The sequence below is a fragment of the Eimeria necatrix genome, genomic scaffold, assembly GCF_000499385.1.
Source record: "Eimeria necatrix Houghton genomic scaffold, Enh_scaff182, whole genome shotgun sequence".
Taxonomy (NCBI): domain Eukaryota; phylum Apicomplexa; class Conoidasida; order Eucoccidiorida; family Eimeriidae; genus Eimeria; species Eimeria necatrix.
The window spans coordinates 26,584-49,324 of NW_013652479.1; the positions used below are offsets into that span (position 1 = coordinate 26,584).

The 22,741-nt window shown below is 49.1% G+C and overlaps 3 protein-coding genes across 3 annotated transcripts; all 3 read left to right on the plus strand.

The window, feature by feature from the left end:
* Positions 1-3,151: 3,151 nt before the first annotated feature.
* ENH_00023340 (hypothetical protein, conserved) lies at positions 3,152-5,984 on the plus strand (the record flags this gene model as incomplete). Its single annotated transcript, XM_013579671.1, has 3 exons — positions 3,152-4,696; positions 4,947-5,478; positions 5,632-5,984. 3 exons carry the CDS (start codon positions 3,152-3,154, stop codon positions 5,982-5,984), a joined length of 2,430 nt encoding a protein of 809 aa, XP_013435125.1.
* A 1,739-nt stretch (positions 5,985-7,723) lies between these two features.
* ENH_00023350 (hypothetical protein, conserved) lies at positions 7,724-9,795 on the plus strand (the record flags this gene model as incomplete). The annotated part of the gene is made up of 2 exons (XM_013579672.1): positions 7,724-8,881; positions 9,088-9,795. 2 exons carry the CDS (start codon positions 7,724-7,726, stop codon positions 9,793-9,795), a joined length of 1,866 nt encoding a protein of 621 aa, XP_013435126.1.
* Positions 9,796-14,821: 5,026 nt separating this feature from the next.
* Positions 14,822-17,536, plus strand: ENH_00023360 (hypothetical protein, conserved; the record flags this gene model as incomplete). Its single annotated transcript, XM_013579673.1, has 3 exons — positions 14,822-15,657; positions 15,776-16,628; positions 16,853-17,536. The coding sequence occupies 3 exons, from the start codon at positions 14,822-14,824 to the stop codon at positions 17,534-17,536; spliced, it is 2,373 nt and encodes a 790-aa protein (XP_013435127.1).
* Positions 17,537-22,741: the final 5,205 nt, after the last annotated feature.

The following is a 22,741-nucleotide window of genomic DNA, read 5'->3' on the forward strand; positions in this document are numbered from 1 at the left end:
GAAAATATCTTTATTAAGCAGTTTCACGTCCTGAGAATCGGCGGCACCACAGCAATGAAGCGAGCGCGAACAGTAATCCTTCGTTGAGATAGTCGCACAACCATAGGAACTTTGCTAATCATTACATGTTACTTCTGCACCCTTCATATATGTACCCTTGAATATTAGGAGCTCAAAAACGCAAGCTGCCTGTGAAAAGTGTGCAAAACCAATGACAGCCCCAAAATGCTGCATGCAACGCAATTTCTTCAATTAGTTACAGAAATGCATTCGACGTCCCACACTCTGCAGTTGCGCTGTTTAAAGTTTTGGAAATAAGCGATTCTGGCTAAGTACGCCTTGAGTGACGAAGAACATTGCCTGACGCCGTGCCACGTTTTAGTGCTGAAGGTGTAGCGGCCTGAGTGTGCAGCGAAAGTCACCTCTAGAGAGAGTACACGCTGCATAAAACACAAAGTTGTAGTGGTCAAGTAGTGATATGTCTGTTACTTATCGCGGGCTCACGACGCAGAGGCTAACACGAAAGCAAAATGGGTAGCAACTCCTGTCGAGGTGGCGCACCATGAGGCTCATGGGTCAAGGGGGCGTTATTCCTGTAGCAGGGAATTGCTAGGGGAAGGCCAGAGACCGGTAGTTAGCAACCACTTGCGTCGCTGAAAACCTCTTGAGCTGACCCTACGCGCGGTCACGGGCCCGAAAGCTACAGGGCTACGTGGCACCCTAAAGAATAAAGATGGCTGAGGTTCATCGCTAAGACAAGAGCCAGCTGCAGAAAAATAATGTTCGGAATGGGTGTCCAACGAATTAGACAATTTCTGTTCCTCTGGACAAACGTAAACACGAGCAAGAGGCGAGGGGCCACGCACAGCAAACAACGGTTCCTTTGCGTGCTTCACTGTGCGCGCCCAGTGTACAAGACTGGAACTGATTTGTATTTGCAGGCCATACAAAATCACTGAGAGATAATTTGACGCCTCGTGCCTTTTTTATTGGGCATGGACGCATGAGTGAGCAGCCTGGGCAGTCTCGAAGAAGCGTTGGCCGCGCCCATCACCCTCACCAGGTAGCCACCCACAACGACTGAGCTAATCGGTAGAGGGCAACTACGTTTTTACCGTGGTTGTTTCATGACATTCCCATCGTTTGTTATCTGCCAGGTGTGATGGTGCGTAACTATGAATCTTGCCAAGAGCTACGTCCCGCACGGACAGTGAAGAGCTGGTAAGAAGGACAGCGTTATCGAACGTTAGAGGAGGTGCCATTCTGACGTGCTGCTCAGAATCTATCCAGAAACCAGTTTTGTTATGTTCTTTGAGATGTTTTGGATATGCGTCTTGTTATCCAAGCGAGAGCGAGGCTTCGCTATGGAAGGCATGACACCGAAACTCCTGTCGCCAGAGCTGATAAAGACACTCGCCCTAGGACCTCAGGTCCTGACTAGCTACAAAAGTTCTGTAAAGCAAGTATAGAAGAACAATTTTCCAGAGTTATAAGGCCTTAGCGTGGCCTCTGGAGGAGCCCCGTGGAGGGCTTTCGACTGGCTTCAGCGGCGCGGCTGGGGGCACTCAACTGTTGGAGAACAGCTTGAAATGCTAATGTGTCTGTGCAACAAGACATAGCAGTGAAGCGGGCTGGTTAGGCTAGTGCGCTCCAGTAACTGCACGCGCCGTTGAACCTTCTTACAATGTAGGAAGGTTCAACGGCGCGTGCAGTGCATTTTGATATTGCTGGAAACAGAACCCACACAAGAATCTTTTTAATGCCAAAGGGAACTCATTATCAGTGCACCGCTGTGTCGTGTGCACGGCCAACAGTCACTCCGTTAGTATGCAGGCAGCTGCATCCGACCAGCAGAGCAGGCGCCTGCTGGGGTAATTTTTCGATTTGAGGTGGTACAAAACATCAATCGGCCTTGCGCGTTTTTAAAACTAATGTTGCTTGTTGTTTGCCCGAAAAGGGCAACGCTCAGAAGAGATATATCAGAGAACCCGCGATGCGTGAGGGCCCTCCAAAGCCCTCTCCTCTCTCCTGGAGCCATGAGCGGCTCCTTGCGGCCCTATAATGCGTACAAGGTAAAGCATTGAATTACCAACCTGTTGGAAGGAAAAATGGTACTCAAGTTTACATAACTGGAAAAATTAGGGACTAATTTACTTATTTTTGGGGCCGTGAGCCCGTGAGGTCTTCAGCGCACAGCCCTTCAAAGTTTTAAACTCATTGGACAACCAGCATCATACACCTGAGAATAAACAAGAAAAAGACTCTTTGTTAAGTCTGAGGCGCTAGCAACGTCTTTTTAGATGCGCTATAAATCCCTCACTTAATGTCATACTGGAGCGTTGATGGTTTACTGTTGCACAGGCAGTTAGCAACAACTAATGTTGGAAAATTCAATTAGCTTCAGACACATTTAAGGAATTTCAATTTTTTCAGAAAAATCAAACCGAAAGGCTATCCCATTAGCAATTTCCGCAAGCAGAAGGCGGTGCCTTACAAGACATCCACTTTGGCTCGATGAGACTGAGATCTCGATTGTGGTGGTAGGCAAGAAGGGGACAGAAAAATCAAAGCGCAAGCAAAGGCAGTTGAGTCTTTACGATAATGCACCAATTTCAAACCTAAAGAACATCTGTAGGACTGATTTTGGTTGCTTTGTCCACCGTTTGGCATATCGCCACGGAGAGTTCGCACCTTGTACCTAGTCCGCCAAAATCAGGGGAATACAACGTTCCTATTTCTTGCACTCACCAAATATTTAACTTCGTAAATATGTATGACATGAATCTCCGGTTTTGATGGGCACAATGCACAGCGTTGCCCAGATTAGTTGCCCATGAGCGGTGCACGGTATCCTCAGTTTGGGGATGGCTTCGCTAATGATAAAGCAGCATTACTTGTCAGCAATCATTGCTCATAATTTTTGACTGAGTGTTCCTTTTGTTGTTCGGCAGTCCGTTCTTTTGTGGAACTGAGCAGTCATCGCAAGGGGTGTCTTGCGCATTTTCCAGACTTCAATGCAGCGCCTCAAATGCTGCAGCAGTTGAAACCAACCTGGCCATTTCAGGTTCGTTTGTTGTTTTTTTAAAAGAAATCCGGTTTCTCAGGCACCATCATAACGCCTCAGTAACATCCCAGGAAGACCTGAGGATCGATGGCGGTTTTCTCTCCTCACATTAAGCAAGAGAGCCACGAGTATCCGCATGGAGGAGTTGTCTGTCCGGTGTTCTCATCATTGAGAAGGGACCAGACACAATATGATGCGTACAGCCTGTGGTCTAGCCCCCGGCTCCCCGGAGGTCGTGGTTCCCCCGCTATCATCTGTGCAGCAGCTCTCGCATCAATCCTTGCTGTATTCTTCCTCGTATCCTACTGCTCTATGCTCCAAAAAAAGCAGAGGCTACGGATGTCTGCAGGAAGAAATCTTGCAGAAGACAATGGGACAACGGGTACGCACACAACGGAACACGATGCCCGGCCAATATGTGAAGCGACAGAATACCAGCCTGCATCAACGCAACAAGCTCCTGAAATGTCTCTCAAGCTGCCTATTGCAGATGCCAATGATGAAAGTGCAGGCACTAGTTCATCGAAGCGGAAAATGGAACATGACTCCGAAAAGCATGATGGGTTCTTACTGCAACCGAAGAGGGCAAAGGGACAAGTGAAGCTTCCAGGAGAATCAGCTGTGAATCCTGTCTTAGACAGCACGCTAAGTCAGTTGATTGACGAGACGCTGGCAGCAGGAGACTCAGCGTTGTCACTAGAGGGGTGGCTTTTTGATGCCAACGACGACTTCGAAGAGTTCCCGAACGTGGCTTCTGATGAGCCACATCAAGCAGGCGGGCATTTAGATTTCATTATGGATTCCTCAGGGAAGGAAGCTGGCACTGTGTCATCTAAACGACAGTTCCAATCCGGTGTCGAAAGCTTAATGTACAGGCCCAGTGCTGTGTCTCGTGGTTTCTTTGAGGGGGTTAGCACTCACCCCCAGCTGAGTCAGAAGGCACCGATAACTGCAGACGGACTTGCAAGCACTCAATTTTCAAGTGCGCCAGTGTTTCCGGAAGCATCCCACGCCACGCCACTTGAGTTTCAGCCACCGTCAACACTAAGCGCAATGTACGGAGGGTCGTCGTCTGAGCATTTACAGTTTTTTGGGCAGACGAGCACCGAACAGGGATACGGACAGCCACCGTCAGAACAAGGCACAGACTATGAAGGGTCTTCATCTCAGCATTTACATTTTGTTGGACCCGTGGTCGCCGGAGGGGGATATGAGCAGCGACCTTTAGAGCAAGCCGCAGCCTACGGAGGCACTCCATCTCAGTATTTCTCCTCAAGTGGGGACGTGACGGGGCGATATGAGCAGCGACCGTTAGAGCAAGCCGCAGCCTACGGAGGCACTCCATCTCAGTATTTCTCCTCAAGTGGGGAGGTGACGGGGCCATATGAGCAGCGACCGTTAGAGCAAGCCGCAGCCTACGGAGGCACTCCATATCAGCATTTCTCCTTAAGTGGGGACGTGACGGGGCAGCAGGGATACGAGCAGCAAGCCACACTTCCCGGAGAGACTTCATCTCAAGTTTTTCCTCCAAATGGGCAGGTGACGGCGCAAGAGGGGTACGAACAGCAACAGTTAGCACAACCCGGAGTCAGCAATATGTCTTCACAATATCATTTGCCTTTTGTGGGACAGGTGAGTACCCGACAGGGATCCAATTCTCAATTCGGCAAGAGTTTGAGGGACGAGGCATGTCACCTCACATGTTTGAGTGGTGCTGTTTCCCCTTACACGCTTAGAAGTCAGTCATTCTGCGTGCGAGCAGATCTTTCAACACAATAATTATCATCTCTTTCCTTGCCTAATCATCTTTTGCAGCCTTTGAAAATCGGGCGAAGTGTGAAAGTGGAGCGTTTGGTGTCATGTTCTTTTGATTGCGTTTCAGACACAGCAAAGTTCTTCCCTTGCTGAGCAACATTTGCCCTTCGCGAGGGATATTGAGACACACCCCTTCGTCAGACTGCCGCGTGTCGCACCCGGTGCTGTTGTGAGAGGAATGAAGTGGGAAAACATCAAGCCACCACCCGGTTCTTCTCGCAATGCGTACCACATACTACGCTGCATCAGGAGAATCCTGAAGCTGCCAATTCTTGGAAGTACCGAGTTATTGGACCTAGTGATAAGCGTTGAGCGACTCGTTAGCCACGCACTGTACTGTATGGATGCAGACACTACCCATTTGAAACCGAAGCTGGTTGCCAGGAAGTTAGCATTTGGATTTATGTTGTTGGATTCGCTTTATTCCGCGAGTGAGGTACTGGGGCGAAAGGCAAGGCGTAACGAATGGTGGCCGGCGGTTCTCAATGCTATTCCATTTTTTGTTGGCCCTTTTCGGAATGTGCCGAAAGACACAGCAGAGTCTTCCAATATTAACTTGGCGCTACTACTTGACCAAAGCATAGACTTTTACAGGCGCGGTATGCGCGCCCCACCAGAGGTATTGATTCGAGTCAAACGCCTTATTGCAATGACCACGGTATCCCATAGGCTTCAGCAGGTTACCTGGAGAAGTTGGGCATATGATGACCGTGAGTGGCAGTCATTTCCGTGATATTTTTTGCCACATGAAGGCATCAGAGCTGCAACCAAAACCGCGGTTGTGGTTCAACGATATGCAATGGGTACCATGCACAACGTGCATACTGGCAAATGTAGAGCACACGTGCTATTGCGTGCTTTTTTCACAATGTTTGTGCCGACAAGTTGGCTGTTTTATCAATCAGTTGTCTACTGTTGCGCCTTGGCTCTATTGAGTTCAAACGCCAGGGGCAACATCAAACGAAAGAGCTTCGGATGCTCTTCGGATCTTTCGACTGGTGCAGCAGACACCTTAGGATACATAAATTCATTTCTCAGCGAGCAAACGCGAACATTTCCCAAAGACATTATGCGTCAGCGCTTATTCAGGACTATTGTTGAGTGAGCGGTCGTTGATGTACCAGACTGCAGTTTTCTGTGTCATTTGGAGCAGTTGAGCATACAAAGCCGATCTACAACGTTGCAGAAACGCCTCGAGTTCTGTTGGGAGGAGCATACAATCTCTCGAACTACTAGGGATGGAGGTCAGCTCCTTGATGCGACATAGCCGGGGCTGTTGGAATGTATGAAAACAATTTTTATTTAGAGCACAATTCATTGGTAAACTTGGTCGCGTTATTGATTGTTTGGCAACGACGCGGTAATTCGTTGGCATTGTTTTGCACGGCTTCAACTGGCTGCTCGGAGGAGTACGGGTGGGCGCTATCTCTGCCTTCTGCACACTTTTCGTTCAATCTTGAACATACTTGTGTCGGTGGCTTGGTATTACTACCTCTTGATTGCCGGCGCGCAGTGTCGGATAGCTGCAGCTCAAAAATGTGAATAATTGTAGCTGTTCGTGTTTTGTAGATTGGTGGTATTCTCTGTTTGATGCCTACATTATTTCATATTTAGTTGGGACCTTTCGCTGGCACTGTTTGTATGGAGATGGAAGGGCATGTCAAGGCTTCAAACTGCTCAGGCAGCAAGGTGTGTGACGTCTATTCGTCGTTGATAATACGGAGATGGAAGAGTCCTTCAGTTCTCATGCTGCTTCGTTGAAATCCAGCTACGGAACGGGGTCCTCTTGCGAAATCGTAACAAATAGAATCTATAGACATGCGCTGTTCTCTTAATTGGTGTCTTAGCCATGTTTTCATATGAATCCGCACGTACATATCCTCTGCGTTTTTCGGCCCGTATCAGCGGCCATACCCATGTTTTCCTAGAATTGCCAGCATCCCGCTGTACTACGTTGGTCTGATATTCTTTGGCAACTACATGTTTCATAAGGGCTTTAGCGCACGCGCTGCTGAAGCTGAGAGCGTTTAGGCAGATAGTTCCTGCTCGAAACAAAAAGCAATTCGTGCTCGCTGCTGTAATTTTTCCTCTTCTACCTGGGCTTCAGCCCTTGTTCCCCACAGTAGCTCCAGCATTATCATAATTCATATTCAGGTCCAGTATAGCTAATACTTTCTGTATGATTCACTGACACGGAGTCCCATCGTGAGGCAGGTGCTGCGGGATCGAGTCGTGCGCGTTTCCCCGAGTCTCGATGCAGCGAGCCAAGAAACGTCACAGACATCCTTGGGCAGCATATTGGGCAGAAATAACTAAATATCCCTTATGAAGTATCAGGAAATGGTGTTTTCACGCTGGAGTTTTTTCTTTACTGCACGTTGTAGCAGCTGCCACGCCAAGAGGAACTCTACAGTGTCAAAGCCGATGAGCTCTTTCTGTAGCGTCCTTAAAGTGATCCTGCTGCGCGGATTGTATCAGTACATAGCTACGGCATTTTGTTACTGATTTTCCAAGAGAGTCATGCTGGCCGAGAGTTCTCTCTGTCCTGACCAAAGCTTGCAAGGTGTGGCTACACATGTGCCCTTGAGGGGGGGATTTGGACAACTGCGAACATTGCGAAGGCCATATTTTTTGTTTCCTTTTGGCTCGTCGTGTACAAATTTTATTTCTTAACACTATTTTTAGTCTACAGCTAATACCTGTCCATCGGATTAAAGCCACTGGCCCAGTGGACAGACCCGAAGTAGTTGGCCAGCGTCAATTGAAGAGTGTCTCCTTCAGTTGCCATCTCATTGTCAAAAGCTTCAAGTCAACGAATTATTTTGTAGCTCCCTCCAAAGATCAATGGTGAACGCTAGGCCCCCAGGTTGGTCCCCACAGGCGGAGCAGCTTGCGGGTGATCTGCAGAACTTCAAAGCTTCGGTCTTTCCTTCAGTAGAAAAGCAGGAACGAAGATATTTATACTGCCGGTCGCCACTTTCTGTTGGTCTGAGCCGAGGAAGCACAACTGTTGTTACCAGCCTAGCTGCCTTTGCCTCTGTCCTCGCTATCTTCTTCCTTGTATCCTACTGTGCCCTGCTACTCAAAAGGGGAAGGATACAGCTGCCTGCAGAAAGGAAACTTGCAGGGGGTGAAAACATGGCAGATACTCGCTGGACGGAACACATTGCCTGGCCAATTTGCGAAGGACCAGCATCCCACCCTGCATCAGAGCAGCAAGCTCATGAAATATGTTACATGCCGCCTATTGCAGATGCCAATGATAAAAGTGCAGGCACTAGTTCACGGAAGCGGAAAATGGAACAAGACCATGAAAGTCATGACGGCTTCTCAGTGCAACTGAAGAAGCCGGCTGTGAAGTCAGGAGAATCCACTTCGGCTATTTTGGATACTTCACTGGGTCAATTCATAGGATCGGCGCTCGCAGTGGAAGATGCAGCCTTGTCAGTAGAGGGATGGCTTCTTAATTCCAGTGAAGACTTTGAAGAATTGCCCTCAAGACTGGCACCTGATGAGCCACAACGGGCAGGCGGGCATTCCGAGTTCATAGTGGACTCCTCAAGGAAGGACGATGACACTGTGACAACTAAACAGCAGTTGGACTCCAGTTTTGAAAGCTTAATGAACAGGCCCAGTGCTGAGTCTCTTGGTTATCTTGAGGAGATGATTAACGCTCAGCCCCCGCAGAGCCACGACGCACTCAAAATTACAGACATCTCAGGAAACATTCCTTTTTCAAGTGCACCAGTGTTTCCTGAAGCATTCCAAGCCGTGCCAACTGAGTTACAGCCATCGTCAACACTAGCACCAATGTACGGAGAGTCTCCATTTCAAATTTCACCTTTCTTTGAGCAGATGGCCACTCAACAGGGTGAACAGCAGCCATCGTCAGCACAACCCACTGTCTTTGATGTAGCTTCGCCCCAATTATCAGCTTTTGCTGGACAGAAAAGTATTCAACAGGGAAACAAGCCCATCTCTGATGAAAACCTGAGAAACGAGGTACGTCATATCACGTTCTTCAGCAAAGCTGCCTTCTTCTGAACGCTTAAAAGTTACTCACAGTTAACATTCCTGCTAACGCATATGCAGACACGCCTTTGTCGTTGAATAGTAATCGTCGCTTTTTGTGTTTTTGCGGCGTTCTCAAACTGAGCAAAATATGAAGATGGATAGTTTGGTGTCGTGTTCATTTGGCTGCTTATCAGGCGAATCTCTCGCTTAGTACCGTTTCTGACTTTCGTGTTCCACCTTTGGGGGGTTCGGCTTCTTCGCAGAAGGATTTTAGCACGCACCCGTTTGTCAGGTTGCCGCGTTTGCTACCGGGTGCTTATGTTCGTCATTTTGGATCAGCGCTTTCAAACGCGTCATTCAGGAAGCAGGCGTACCTTACTCACGCATTGGTGATTGTGAAAGACTTGCTGAAGATGCCATTCCTTGACAGTATGAATCTAGAAATCCTAATGAGCGCCGTTGAGCGGCTCGTCTACTATGCATTGCACCATATGAGGAGCGAAACTGAAGGGGAGAAGCCAGAGGTGATCGTTCAAAGGTTGGCGCTTGCTTTTTTGCTGGTAGATTCGCTATATGCTGCCAGCGAGGTACTTGGATTACGGGCAAAACGCAAGAAATGGTGGGAGGAAGTCATGAATACAATTCCATACTATACGGGCCCTTCCGGGAGTGCAGCTACAAGTCCACTGGCAGTGAAACATGATCATTTGGCGCAATCGCTGAACAATGCTCTAAACTTTTACAGGCGCGGTATGCGCCCTTCAGCAGATTTTCTGGTTGGACTCAAGCGAACTATCCTTTGCGCGAATACCATACCTGCACTCAGTAAGGGCTACTGGAAAGAGTGGTTAGCGGATGATCGCCAGTGGAGGGCGTCCCAGGGAAATTCTAAACCGCATTAAAGCATCAGAGCTTCAATGAAAACCTCTGCTTCGGCTCCAGGAGATGCAATGTGCAACCAGCGGAACATGCATACTGGCAAATGTGTAGCGCGCATGCGTGCCTTTTTCACAATGTCTCTGCTGAGAAAGTGGCTGTTTTATCAAACTGGTTGTCTGCAGTTGCGCCTTAAGCCGTATTGATCTCAAATGCTTGAGGCTATATCAAATAGAAGAACTTCAGATACTGTCGGATCCTTCGACTGGTGGAGCAGACACATCAGGATAGATGCGAAATATATTTCTCAACAAATGAACGGGAGCATCTCCGGAAGACCTTATTCGTCGCCGCTTATTCAGGAATATTATCAAGTGAACGGCCGTTGATGTGCCAGGCTGCAGTGTAGTGTGTCATTTGGAGCAGTCGAACATAACAGAGCCGATTCCCAACCTTGCAGAAGCGTCCCGAGTCCTGTTAGGAGCATACAGTCTTACAAACCACGCACAACTGGCGCTGTTCAAGTCAAGTGGGCGGGAGTAGTTGTCATTTGGAGCGAACTTCGTAGGTAAACTTGGTCGCGTTATTGACTGCTTGGCAACGACGTGGCAACTCGTTGGTACCCTGTTCAGACGATTTTTCTTGGCTTCAACCAGGTGCTGGGATAAATGACTAGAGTACGAGTGAGCGTTATCTCTGGCTTCTGCACACAGCGTTCCTTCAATTTTGAAGATACTTTTGTCTGCTGTTGCAAGGAATTTGTGAGGCAGCACGAATTGTGCGACCTTTCTACTCAGGGACCGAAATTGCTTTCATTGCAGCGCGAACAGTGCGTTCGGTGGCTCGGTATTAATGTCTGCAGGGCCTGGTTCGAAGTGTTCGATACTTGCGTCGAAAAAATGGTGAGTTGTTGCACGTGTTCGTGCTTCGTCGCTTCGTGATTCTCTGTTAGACACTGATTCTATATATTTTGTTGGGACCTACTAGTAACACTGGTTGTGGCCGAGGCATTCGTGTTGCATGCAGCTAGACTGAATGCAATCCCTTTTACTTTTGAACATGCTAGTGAGTTGCTAGTTTCGCGCGGCAAGGTGGCCTAGGGCATGTTGTCCTACAGTACTGAGGACATCAGAGGACGTCAGGGCCATATATATGCATGTGCTGAGCAGATATTTAAAGCTGTGGCATTGTATTATGCTGGAATACATCTTTTTAACTGCCTAGATAAGAATTAGGATTACGTCACAACCAACTCCATCGTCACTCTCGCCCAGCGATCGAGGCAGGAGGATTCCCGGTCCTTTTGCACCTAACAGGTGGCTCTCGGATTTTTCCTTCGGTTTTCATCGAAATCAAACAAGAAGTTTTATTTGACAAGCTTCCCTGGGAAGTTCTGCAGATTATTTTGGACATTCGTTACATTCGGTTTCCTGAGCACCCTGGTTCAGAGCAGGAGTTTCTGTCTTCATCCATATTGTTACTATCAAGCCATATAGCCGTCCTTTCAGGTTTTGAGGAATCATATTTTCTTTGCTACAATGCCACATGTTGGGGGCGCAGGATTAAGGGATCTGTGGGCCCAGTCTGATTGCAGACTATTCAGCAGGGCACAACCAACCGGATGGCGATGACCGTCCGGAAAGTGGGTTGTGCCCTGCTGAATAGAATAGCTAGCGTTTTCGTTCGAACAGAAAATGCTTGAAATTTGCAAAATACACAGGCATTCCCCAACGGATGCGGATCTTGAGAATTAATGAAGCTTGGTACTGATCGTGACGTTCATTGAGTCTGTCAGTGACCCGTAGCCCACAAACACTTAAGCTTGCGCTTGCGTAGCATCCTAGACGACTGTGCAGCTTCTCTGTTTCCACATTAACGTATTCCGGTTTACTTTGACTTTCGAAACCAAGCTGCGTATTCTTCGGGCAAGTTGTCTCTGGGCAAGTTGTCACTTGTCTAATGGAATGCCTTGAGCGGTCGCTCGTTGAGCTGGTAATCAGCAGCTTGATCCGATGGAGTTTCGGGCTTTGCAAGTCACGTACAAAAAGCTTAATGCGTCGGCTGTAACGTAACACTACTCATGTTGCCTGCACCTCTCATTCACGTGGACCACGAAGCCAATGCGCATGCTACAGCAGCACACATGCGATGTTGCAACGTTCTTGTCTTCTCACACGGCTGATGCCTCCGCAACTTAGGCATCTTCATCCCACATTTCCTCCAAAAGGGCCTACTTCTGGTGACTTCTTGCGGAGACCTCACCGCTTGGGGTTCTCGTTTACCATTCGCCGCAAACGTCAGCATGAACGCTGTATGCGCATGAGTCGTTTACAGACCTTATGTAGGCGGTGGGGTGCGATTACAGGCTTTCTGGAAAACAACGCCGTAAAACTTTTAGAACCTAGAAACGCTTTTGGCGGGCGAGCTGCTGGTAACTTTCTCAAGACTTCCTCAGCGTATGTAGTGCCGTCAGCATACCCTATCTGCCGCTTAGGATCCAGCAACCTAGAAAGCAGGCCGCTTCTGAACTGAAATTCGGAAGATCACTTGCTCTGGAAGTCCGGTGTGGGCCGACGTACTTCAAGGGAAGTTGGATTGACGGAGCGCTACGATTGAAGAGGTCACGCTATGCTACAGCATCACTGTCCCTTCTGATGACCGGTAATCCAGATAAAGGGGTTCAGAAAGAGGGCAGGAGAACCAGGGGAAATCATAGGTGAAAGGGGGGCTTGGAGTGTTAAAACCACTGCAGGCAAGGTGCCGAAGCTAGCTAAGTACAAGCCTGACGCCGCCAGCGTTGTGTCTGACACAATCTGCCGTGCCCAAGGCACGGCTAGCCCCCAAAGCTGAAAATTTTTGAAAGTTCTGAGTTGAAGAAAGTCCAAAATGTGGCGTTTTTATTGGCGTGGCGTGGATTTGCGGCCTTTCTGGCTTCTATCACGCCATCATCTATGCGAATTTTTAAACCTCTGCAAAACCCACATCGTACTTATGATGTTTCGAGTTAGCTTCTTGCACGTCCTCACCCTCTCCAGTCAGGGAACCCGACGCCTCGAGCCCATTTTGTCATAGCTGGAAAACCTCCTTTGTACCAAGCTGCTTTCAGCATGGACGGTGAACTGTTGTCCCCGTAAAGGTTTAGCGTTCTGGTCGGAGCCTGAGAAAATCCAGGTTTTTAGTGCCATGCAAAAATCGCTGACAAACGCTAAGCAGGTCCATACACGCCTTGAAACTGCGTACTAGAAGCCCACGTTGCTAACAGACCCAACTTCGCACTGGTGCCTTACGGACAAATGATAGAAATGCAGATGTGCTGCTGCGTTTTGAAGCCATACCTCCAGGCCTGACGGCATAAACATGTATGGAAAAGAGCCTAAAGGTTGCTTCATGAATACCCTAGTACTAGACATTTGTCCTGGCGTGTGTTTGAAATGAAGTGTAGCGCCTATCTGCACGGATTCCGGCAACGCTGAGGCCGAACGATACAACTCATGATGTATGCTGCACAATCGCTTTTAAGCAGACGCCGGCATTCAATACTATTGTGTCGTTCCAATGCCTCTTGCGGACTGTCATCAAAAGTTCCGTCGGAGTCTATGCCCATCACTCTACCGCGCATTATGACAGTGAGAAAGCATAAAGCATAAATCCAGAAGCCATAGCGCTCTGGCAGTAAACAAGTGTCGCACGTGGTTCTGCTGTGTTGCTAAGCTAGCAAGTGCGCCAGGGCTAGAGTTTCTTCTTATCAGTGGCATTCTACGCTTGGGCAGAGTCAATGCTCCCGTGGTTCCATGAGTTTCATGAGTGCAACAAATGCAGGCAGGGCGATGCAAAACACTTTGAATAAAAGAACACCTTGGGAAAACACTCCAGTGCTGCCGGCGGCTGACTAGAGCGAACAATGTTGAGGCCTTCATGCGAACTGAAAAGGAAGCAAGGCTAGGCCAAAGCACAATCCCAGGAATGCAACAGTAAGCCTATACAGATATACAAAGAGAAGCGAAAAAAGTCCCTAGCCATTTTCTATGGAAGCCTCAAGCCTTCACAGGTACGTAGAGTCTTCCAAGAAGGCGGGCATCGCGGCGAACAGCCTAATCGAGAACTTCGCATTTTCGGCACAGTCGCCTCTTAACTTAGCCCTAACCGCTTAAACACAATACCTCCCACGCCCAATTTTGTGAATCAAGGCTGAACAGAGATAATCTGATCGAAGCTTTGAATTTCCGGAGATCAGCCAAACCGTCACCTGAACCGCCGCAGCGCTCTACAGCCGAAGTTGTTTCTTTGAAGCAGCGAGCAAGGACAACGATTTGACGATTTGATTTAAATCATGCACCATTTATCATCCTATATTTCAGACTGAATAAATGGAAGCATAACTACACTGTAACACAATCTATTACTAGGTAAAACCGTAGCACACTCATCAGCTCATCCATGCGGAGCCCGAGCGCGCCCGTAGCAAACTTCTGCTGTAAACTTCTCACTAAGGGAAAGTGTAATAATGAAAAAGAAATTACTGCTAAAAAAACTGCATATCAGCTTGACTGTGGCCTAATTCTAGCGGGAAGGAGTGAAGATGGCGAAGAACAATGCAGAGTTAATGCTGCGCTGAGCAAGGTAGCCCTGGCCCCCTTCGCCCACGTACCTTCAATGTCTCAGACTATAGCAGCAATCAAGTGCCACAAGAATGAAAATATTAGCTATATATTTGGCATTAACATTAGCAGGCGTGGTATTTGTTGTTGCATAGCTGGCGTTGGAGGGCACTGGAATTCATCAACTGCAGAGCCAGCAAAGTCCTGTCTCCGTGAGATCTCCGTGGGACGTGTGACGAGCCCTATCTGCGGGCTGCAGGTGCCCGTACTTCAAGTGCGTATTACTGCATTCCAAGGCGAAAGGCCTTGTACAGCTTGCTCATTGGCATACTTGGGGCCGTTTCCTTGAAATACAGGCCTATCGAATTTGCGCCTCTCAACCGCCGCGGGTTGCTGGATTCCCCCCACGCAATTCCTCCATTTCCAGCGTTTATTTAGAGTGCATACGGAGCTGATGGGGTTTCAAAGTCGCTGCAATTTGCGAGGTGGGTTGGTGGTGGCCAGTATCCCGTTAATTGCTTGGCTCTACGTTACTGTCTCCCCCGCCTGCGTTCGATCAGCATCAGCGGAAGCCGTGGCGTCGCTAGACCCGCCTCATGGCGTAGCCCAAAATGATTCTTCAGCTTTTTCGGGATTTCTCCCGAAGCCAGTGCAAGCTGCGAGCGATATATCCGCCACCGCAGGGGCATCCTCAGTTTCTACACCTCATGCTGCCCCAGCAAGGACAGCACAACAAGAAAACTCCGAAAGGAAACGAGGTCACAGCTACATGTTTGCCGCTGACCCCATCGTAAAGGAGGCCTCGACCCCAGAAGAGTATGAGAGTGTGTTGAAGAGGGCAGATGTCGCCGACAAGGGGCTGGTGATGATGCTCTACTCGGCGTGGTGTCCGCACTGTTTCTCTTACAGAAAAACCTTTTCACGGCTGGCTATGGATCTGCGTGATCATTTTCATTTCGCTGCACTAAACTGCATGGAAAATGAAGCCACTATGGATATTTGCAGCAACTTAGGCATCTCGGCGCTCCCATCTATCAAGCTTTTTGTCCCACAATCCCTATACCTGAGACTTCCAGCCTCTGAGCGGCATGCAAATCTCGACACCTCATCTGTGGGGGGCGTGCGTCCTGGGTATTCTCTGATGCACGATGGGGGAGCCTTGGATTCGTTCGACACGCAGCGGTCGGGAACTCATGCTGTCCATTCTCTTGCCCTCCCTGGCGACGACATCTATCTTGCTGTGCAGTATGCAGCTCGCAAGACCCAGCAAATAATTCCGAAGGATGAACTGTAAGTCTTTGTTTCGAAGTTTTGCGGAGATATTTTCTGCCTTTGCATGGGTTCATCACACCGTCAGTTTCTCTTGCCCCCGAATATTCCCTTGCTTCTGAATGCTATGCTGATGCAGCCGGCTAACGCTGGAGGGCGATTTCTCCGCCTTTGATCACCTGCGCGGAGTTCCGTGCAGTGCCAACAGATGGAGGGAGGAGCAATTTTTGGTTCCTGATGTTTCACCCAGCTCGTCTGTCGACCCAGTCTCCCAGGGAAATCAGGAAACAGGAAACAAGGAAGGGAGTAGCAGCTTGCAGGCTCAACACTTTGAAGCATCAAACGAGTTTTCATCCCGCGCGCGAGTGCACGACGCCGTCAGAGGCCTACAATTTGTGTTGGCGACTTGGGTCGTGACCGTGGGGGAGCATATGAACTTGGCTGACCAGTTTGCACTGATGGATTTACTCGAGACGGTGCGTGCTGTGATGCCTTTTCAGTCGGTAAAGAAAGCCGCATCTTTCGCTGTAATCCATTTGTACAACTCTATCCAGAGCCAGCCAGTTTCCCCCACCATACGAAGGGTTAAAACCAAGGCAGATGAATCTGCACGTTTTTCGGAGTATCTTCAGCTGTACAGAGAGCTTGACGACTCTATTCGCACATACAAAGGTCTGAAGACTGCAGATTGGCGCAAGTGGATAGGTACAGTGCCTTTTGGTGCCGAAGCGCAGCCCCTACCTCCTCTGGAAGAACCCAACTTTAAACACTGCACGACTGCCACGTGTAGCGTTTGGATGCTGATGCACGTGCTAGCAGAGGGCGCCAAGCAATTGTCACTCAAAGTGAATGAGAACCCTAAGTGTGGACCAAACCAGCTTTTCTTTTTGACGAAAGGACAAGCGCTGCCAGTTTACCTCCTGCAGCAGCAACAGCGACGGGGGAGACCTGTGAATCTTGACGAAGTTATTGACAGCGCGTCCTTGTCGACTGTAAGTATTGTATTCCTGCGTAGGTCAGAAAAGATTTATATGGCAGTAGAGACCCTTATGTATGCAGAGCGGACGCACTCCTCGGATGCCTTCAGCAGCATCAGCAAAAAGAAAAGCATGGCGTGCATGGTGCCCTCTTTTTGCCAACAAATGGGTTAGCACTCCACAGTTTTCTCTCTGAATGTGCCTTCATGGAAATGCTTTGATACGTTGCTCATGCGCAGGAAGAGCTAATAGAACGTGACCCGTCTTTGGGATGCATGTCCATACCGGCCTTCGAAATTGCCTATGTTATATACAATTTCCTGCACCGGTTTTTTGGCTGCGCTGCATGCCAAAAGCACTTTACTTTGTTATTCTCAAGGCGAAGCCACGGGCTGAGCAACTTATCGCCTCCTAAGGGAGATGCCCTCATCTCCTTACCGTTCCCGCCATCTGCGGCCACAATGATGCAGACCCACGAGCAGACATCCTTGCCTGAAGAAGCCGAAAGTTCCCTTCTGGAGCGTTTCAGAGGACAGCTGGAGGGTTCAAGCGCCGCATGGGCACAAAGGCATGTGGAAGCAGATAAGTTGGACGAGCTCAAACTGTGGCTGTGGAGGCTTCACAACGCAGTCAGTGTACGTACAGCTGCTGATGCCACGCTGGCCCATCTCAGTGGCGATGGCAGTGCTCTTAATTATGCCAACTGTGACGTGAGGTGGCCACCAAGAGCAGTGTGCACTAGCTGTAGAAACGCATCAGCTCCAGATATGGGCTTGATCTCTGTGCCACTGCTTGTGGCAAGAGATGCAGACAAGAACGTCCTTGCCATGGAAGAAGTGTCCGACGACTTCAACAAAACGCAAATTCTTTACTTTTTAAGGAAGAGCTACTGGCCAGATAAGGCGGCGAGCATGAAAATCTGATCGAAAGCAGGTCTTCGGTCTTTCTGGCTGTCGCATGCAGCACCAGCAGCAGACGCAGCTGCAAGCAATTCCATTCTTTCGGAACTAAGGTTTATTTCAACGCAGAACAGGAATACTCATGGGGACGTGACGAGAGAAGATTGTCCCACCTGGCAGAACGTCTCGGCAGAGAACTGCCGACCTTTCGGAACGTCCCCGCAGAGAATTGAACAGGGACAATGAACAGGACGAGAAGATCTGAAACAAGCAGCAACGGGCAATAATGGCAACCCAGGCATCAGCAGCAGCTCTTTTGGACTCGAAGATGCCTACTGTCTTGCTAAGAAGCAGCAGTACCTGCAGCACGTAGAAGGTCAGTCGGGCAGCGACAACGCTCCGTTTGTTTCCTCCTGCTGAGTACTGTGCGGAGGAGCACGTGCGGCACTAGCAGCAGCAGCAGCAACAATTGAAGTAGACGAACAGCAGCTTTGGTGGCTGTATTGCTGGTTGTTTCCGTTCGAAGAAGCGGCAAAAGCAACGCGCACAGCAGCGGCAGCCACAGGATGCACAACAGCAGTGCCTGCTCTGATTGAATGCACAAAATTCAACTGCACAGAAGCAGCAGCAGTGACCATGATTTTAGTCTGGACCTTAGGACAGAAATGAGGCGGCTGACTTCAGTCGGCGTATGCGTGAGTACATCGCCTGCCTGGAAGTATTCCAGCTTGAGGTAAAGCAGCTGCTGCCATGCCATTTTCCGGGCCTTTTCTGCAGCCGTTCGTGCGCCTGCGCATACGCTGGTAATGAATTTTGTGGCTGCAGAAGTCCTAGGCTCTGCGGGATATTCCGTGGCACGAAGTGGCAGCTGTGGCATCAGCTTATGCAGCTGCTGCCAGCATTGTGGACACTTAAAATGCAGCGAGCCGTAGACAGCAGAAGTGGATAGAAAGCAGCTGATACATTCATGTCTTGTGTACGTGCTGCTATGCGGCGGCAGCTTTGTTATTCGAGGCCTTTTGTGATATGCTTATTTTGCGACAGCTGCGCCCTTCCCGCAACGTTGTCTTTGGCAGTTTTATATGGTGAAGCGGTTTCCATGTGGCGCATAGCTTTACTGCATCAACCAAGCATTTGGGTGACAGACTTCAATATCTGTGAAAGTTCGAAGGCTGCGTTTCTATGCTCTCATTGCTTGACATGCTTGGATGCCGTGGGCTGAGCCTCATTGTTGTCTTCTACTTAAAAGGCTTGGTGAGCAGGCAGGCTGTTGAACGCGGATACTGCAGGGAGAGGCGCGGTTGCTGCGAAAGCAGCAGTAGTAGCCAAAAAAGCACTTTTTGGTACGCCAGCAGATGCAGTAATGACGTCTGCACCACCAACAACAAACAAACGGCAAATATAGGGCTAAAAGCGGCTGCCGTCGCCATGCAAGTTGCAGGGTTAGCAGTGAGTAGAGCCATCGCAGCAACAGCAGCCGACAGAGTGAATTTCAGGTGCATTTTGCACGATAGCAGTTACTGCCGCACGCACATTGACAAGGATAAGAACTAATGTACTGGGAACGACTGCAAAGACCAGCTGAATGCGCCAACTCGGTAGGAGACCCGTGCAACAGATCCTGTGGTGAAGAAAAAGAAGTTGCTTCTCCGCTGGCCTTGAATTATTAATCCCTATATCTGTGTGTCTAAGCATGGCATATAGGGCCGTTTGTCCCCAAAGTTTCGTGAGTTTCATACGCATGTTCTGTGTCCATCACGACTACGTGACCACCAGCCACGGGGGACAGAAGACTAGACCTCCCTTGCTCTGACTAAATATTATTATTGGCAATGCCTGCCTATACTTGGGGAAATGTTGAATCGTTCGTGCATTGCCGAGCGTCTTAAGTACTGAGCCAGGCGCCTGTGGGCTTCCTCCTGCCCTTTACCATTATCCTAAGGCTATAGGGTCATATCAGTTCGTTGCCAGCTTCCTCATTGCCTCCAGTCACAACTCTATACTAGAACCCATCGGCTCCCTTGGCAAGATGGCTCCAATCATCCCCGCGAAGCGGACCACTGCAAATGCAGACAAGGTCGAACTCCGTGCTCACCACTTCATTCGCTACCACAATTTTCCTGAAGTGCTCATTCCTGACGGGCAGTGTCGCTTACTAATGGCAACAGTTCTGCACCTGATGGAGTTTAATTTCACCAAGCCTTTCGCCCATCGTCACCAGAGCGACAGGAAGGCCGAGAGGTTCAAAAATGCTTTGGCGCAAACGCTCTGTACTGACACGCAGTCAAACTGTTGGGTGTGGGAGCGTTTTTTCCATGCTCTCGAGCTAGCACGAAATACGGCAAATCTCGCATCCACCAAACGCCGAATCTTTTGAAGGATGGCTAATCAAAAACCGCTTATCGGAGTGGATCTTCATGTTAGCAGCGCTTTGCTCGCCACTCTTTCATCCCTGTGACGAAGCAGCTCAACAGCTCTGCAGTAGAGAGCGAAGTACCATCTTGCATGATAAGTGGCAGTGAAAAACGTACGCGGATTCACCGCAGTGTGATGTTTAATATACCTTTGGAAACCAACTACACTTGAGCAGTGAGCATTCAGCAACTTTTGCCGCGCATTGTAAATTTTCGCTGCAGCAGCGCGGTCCATTAATCTGTACAGGGCCTATTGCCAAAGCGGCCAACTATTTGGCATCGCTTCCCTTTTACTTCTGCTACGTAATATTTCGCATGGCCCACCTCGTTTCGCACACCTCGGCGACTTCGGTCGGTCTGGAGGCAGCCGTCAGCTGGATTTCCACATTTTGTGCAATCGTCAGTGCTACGAGCCACCGAGGAAACCATTAGATCCCGAGCCTTCAGGGCGACGACGACAACGTTCCTTAACCAGAAAACTACCGATTTGTTCCTCGGACCACCGGGCCATGTGAGAAACTCAACAGCTGCTATCACCTCAGTGTTACCTGTAAGGTTGTAGGCGCTTTTTTGGCCTTCTCCAGCGGCAGTCAACCTCATTGTCGACCCCCTACTCCCTTCCTCCAAGGTAGCATCCTCATCGTTTTTCTTGTGCGCCTTACCTCCTCATCTCTCCCTTTTCTTGCGCGCCTTATTTCTCCCTACTCTCGTCTCTGGGTTTCCCTTTACTCTAGCCTTGTTCCTACACGTTTCATTTTGGGCACACTGGAGATTCGTTTTTGTCCCGTGGTTTCTCAACTCGCCGGCCAGACGTTTGTTCGTGAGCCCAGCGGCTGGCGTCCACCAGGGACAACAGAGTGTTTACTTGCATTTGCACTTTCACCTGCATCCGCGCTTAGCATGAAACTACCAGTTACATGCTGTACACTTTCTGTAATAGCCACCCAGTGAACAGTCACGATAGTAGTCTCACTATATAAAGGAAATTACGATACTAACAAGCCCAAAAGCACATGCATACACAAAATTAGCAAAACAGAAAAAATATGCGGAATTCATAAATCAGTAGAGAAACGGAAGGGAGAAGGAATAGCAGAAACTGCATTTACAGCGGTAGCAGATGCAATAGCAACAATCACCCTGCTTAAGATCGCTAGAGATAAAGTGGAACACAAAAGCAATTTCCGCAGCAAGAGCCAGAAAGCGGCGGCTACAGTGACGGCAGCTGCAACAGCAACAGCAAACACAATCGCAGCGGCAATCACAAGCTTATCTTCACTCTCGAAAACGATAGCGTAGCACATGCAAAACCAGCAGCCACAGTAACTTGTCAGTAGCAAAAGCGACCGGCACAGCACACAAAATAACAGCGGCAGAGTTGATATGACTGACTGCTCAAAAGGTGAAGCCTTCCCCGTAAATGGAGACCGACTTCACATACAGACCGCACGAAGAGAAACTATGCCTACAGAGGTTTCAGAAAACATCATTGGGATAGCTTCGTAGCGACTCTGTATTTTTTGCGTATCTTTTTTATTGAGGATTGTTGCAATTCCCTTAGTGGTCTTTCACCGAAAACTAAAGGCTGCGACAGCTGGAGCGGATTCTTGTGAGGCAAGGGGATATCTACGGGACGCGGGGTGTTGTAGTGATGCGCACTCAAATGGAGCAAGAAAATGGCTTGTTTGGACCGCGCAGACTGAAGAAGACAAAACACGCAAAGCATTCACGGAATGTGAAGAAAAGACGTGCAGAGGGTGTTGAGATCATGAGAACTCGGGAAACAACCACAGGGCTTGGGCTGGCAGTTACCCTGTAGCCAAAAAGGAAGCTGAAGAAGCCGATGAGTCAGGTGTTGCTGAGAACGTTCAATCCGATTCCAGTTCTCTGCGTGCATAACTGTAATATCGCCTGTCCCGTGGATATCCACTTGCCTTGCCCGCATCCGCTTCAGCTGTCGCATTGAGTATATGTTCTTTCAACGCATAAATCAGCTGTCACCGGTATTGTGGTGTGTGGGTTGACCGGCAATATGGGGCTACGTAGGCGTCAATCTAGACTTGTTGTGCTACAAAGACGCCGCGAAACAATTTTCACTTCCGCTGGATTGAGGGAAAAGCCAAAGCATCGAGGCCCGTAATCGACTGATTGCGTTTAATCGGTGGCAAGGGAAACACCGCAAGTACCCGGGTGACATTGCAAAGACCGTTATTAGAGAGGAAAGAGGTGCTTGCAGCGGAGCTTGTAAGATACTAATTAGCATATATATCACTTGATCCGTACAGCGTCCTATGGGAAGGGGCTACCGTCCAGTTCAAAGAATGAGAAACAGCAGGAGAATCGGCAGGAGCACGGGGATCACAGGCATTCTCAGAAAAAATATAGACCAAGCGACGAAGTGAATTCGTACTCTGGCTTGGTGCGGGGCCCACGAAGAACAAGATAGTTTCGGCAGAAGCAGGTGACAAGGTGCCGGCCACATCCAAATAGCGTGAAGCTTGCTAGCGACAGCTTTGGCCGCCTCAGAACTAATGGTGTGTCCGAAATAAGTGATCTACTTGCAAAATTGCACTAGCGGGGCTTGGGGTAGAAATTATCCCTGGAAAGATTCTTCGCATCTACTGCAGAAAGCTCAACGTTTATGGGGAGGTCGGAACTACACCTCATTACGCATAGGCAGTGGCATCTTGAGGCTACCAAGGCTGCGGCTAGCAAGCTATATGCTGTCTGGATGTGGCACGGGGTGTTATTGACACGATGTGGCACGGGGTGTTATTGACGGATGAGATCGGTTCAAGAATTCATCGGCACTGCA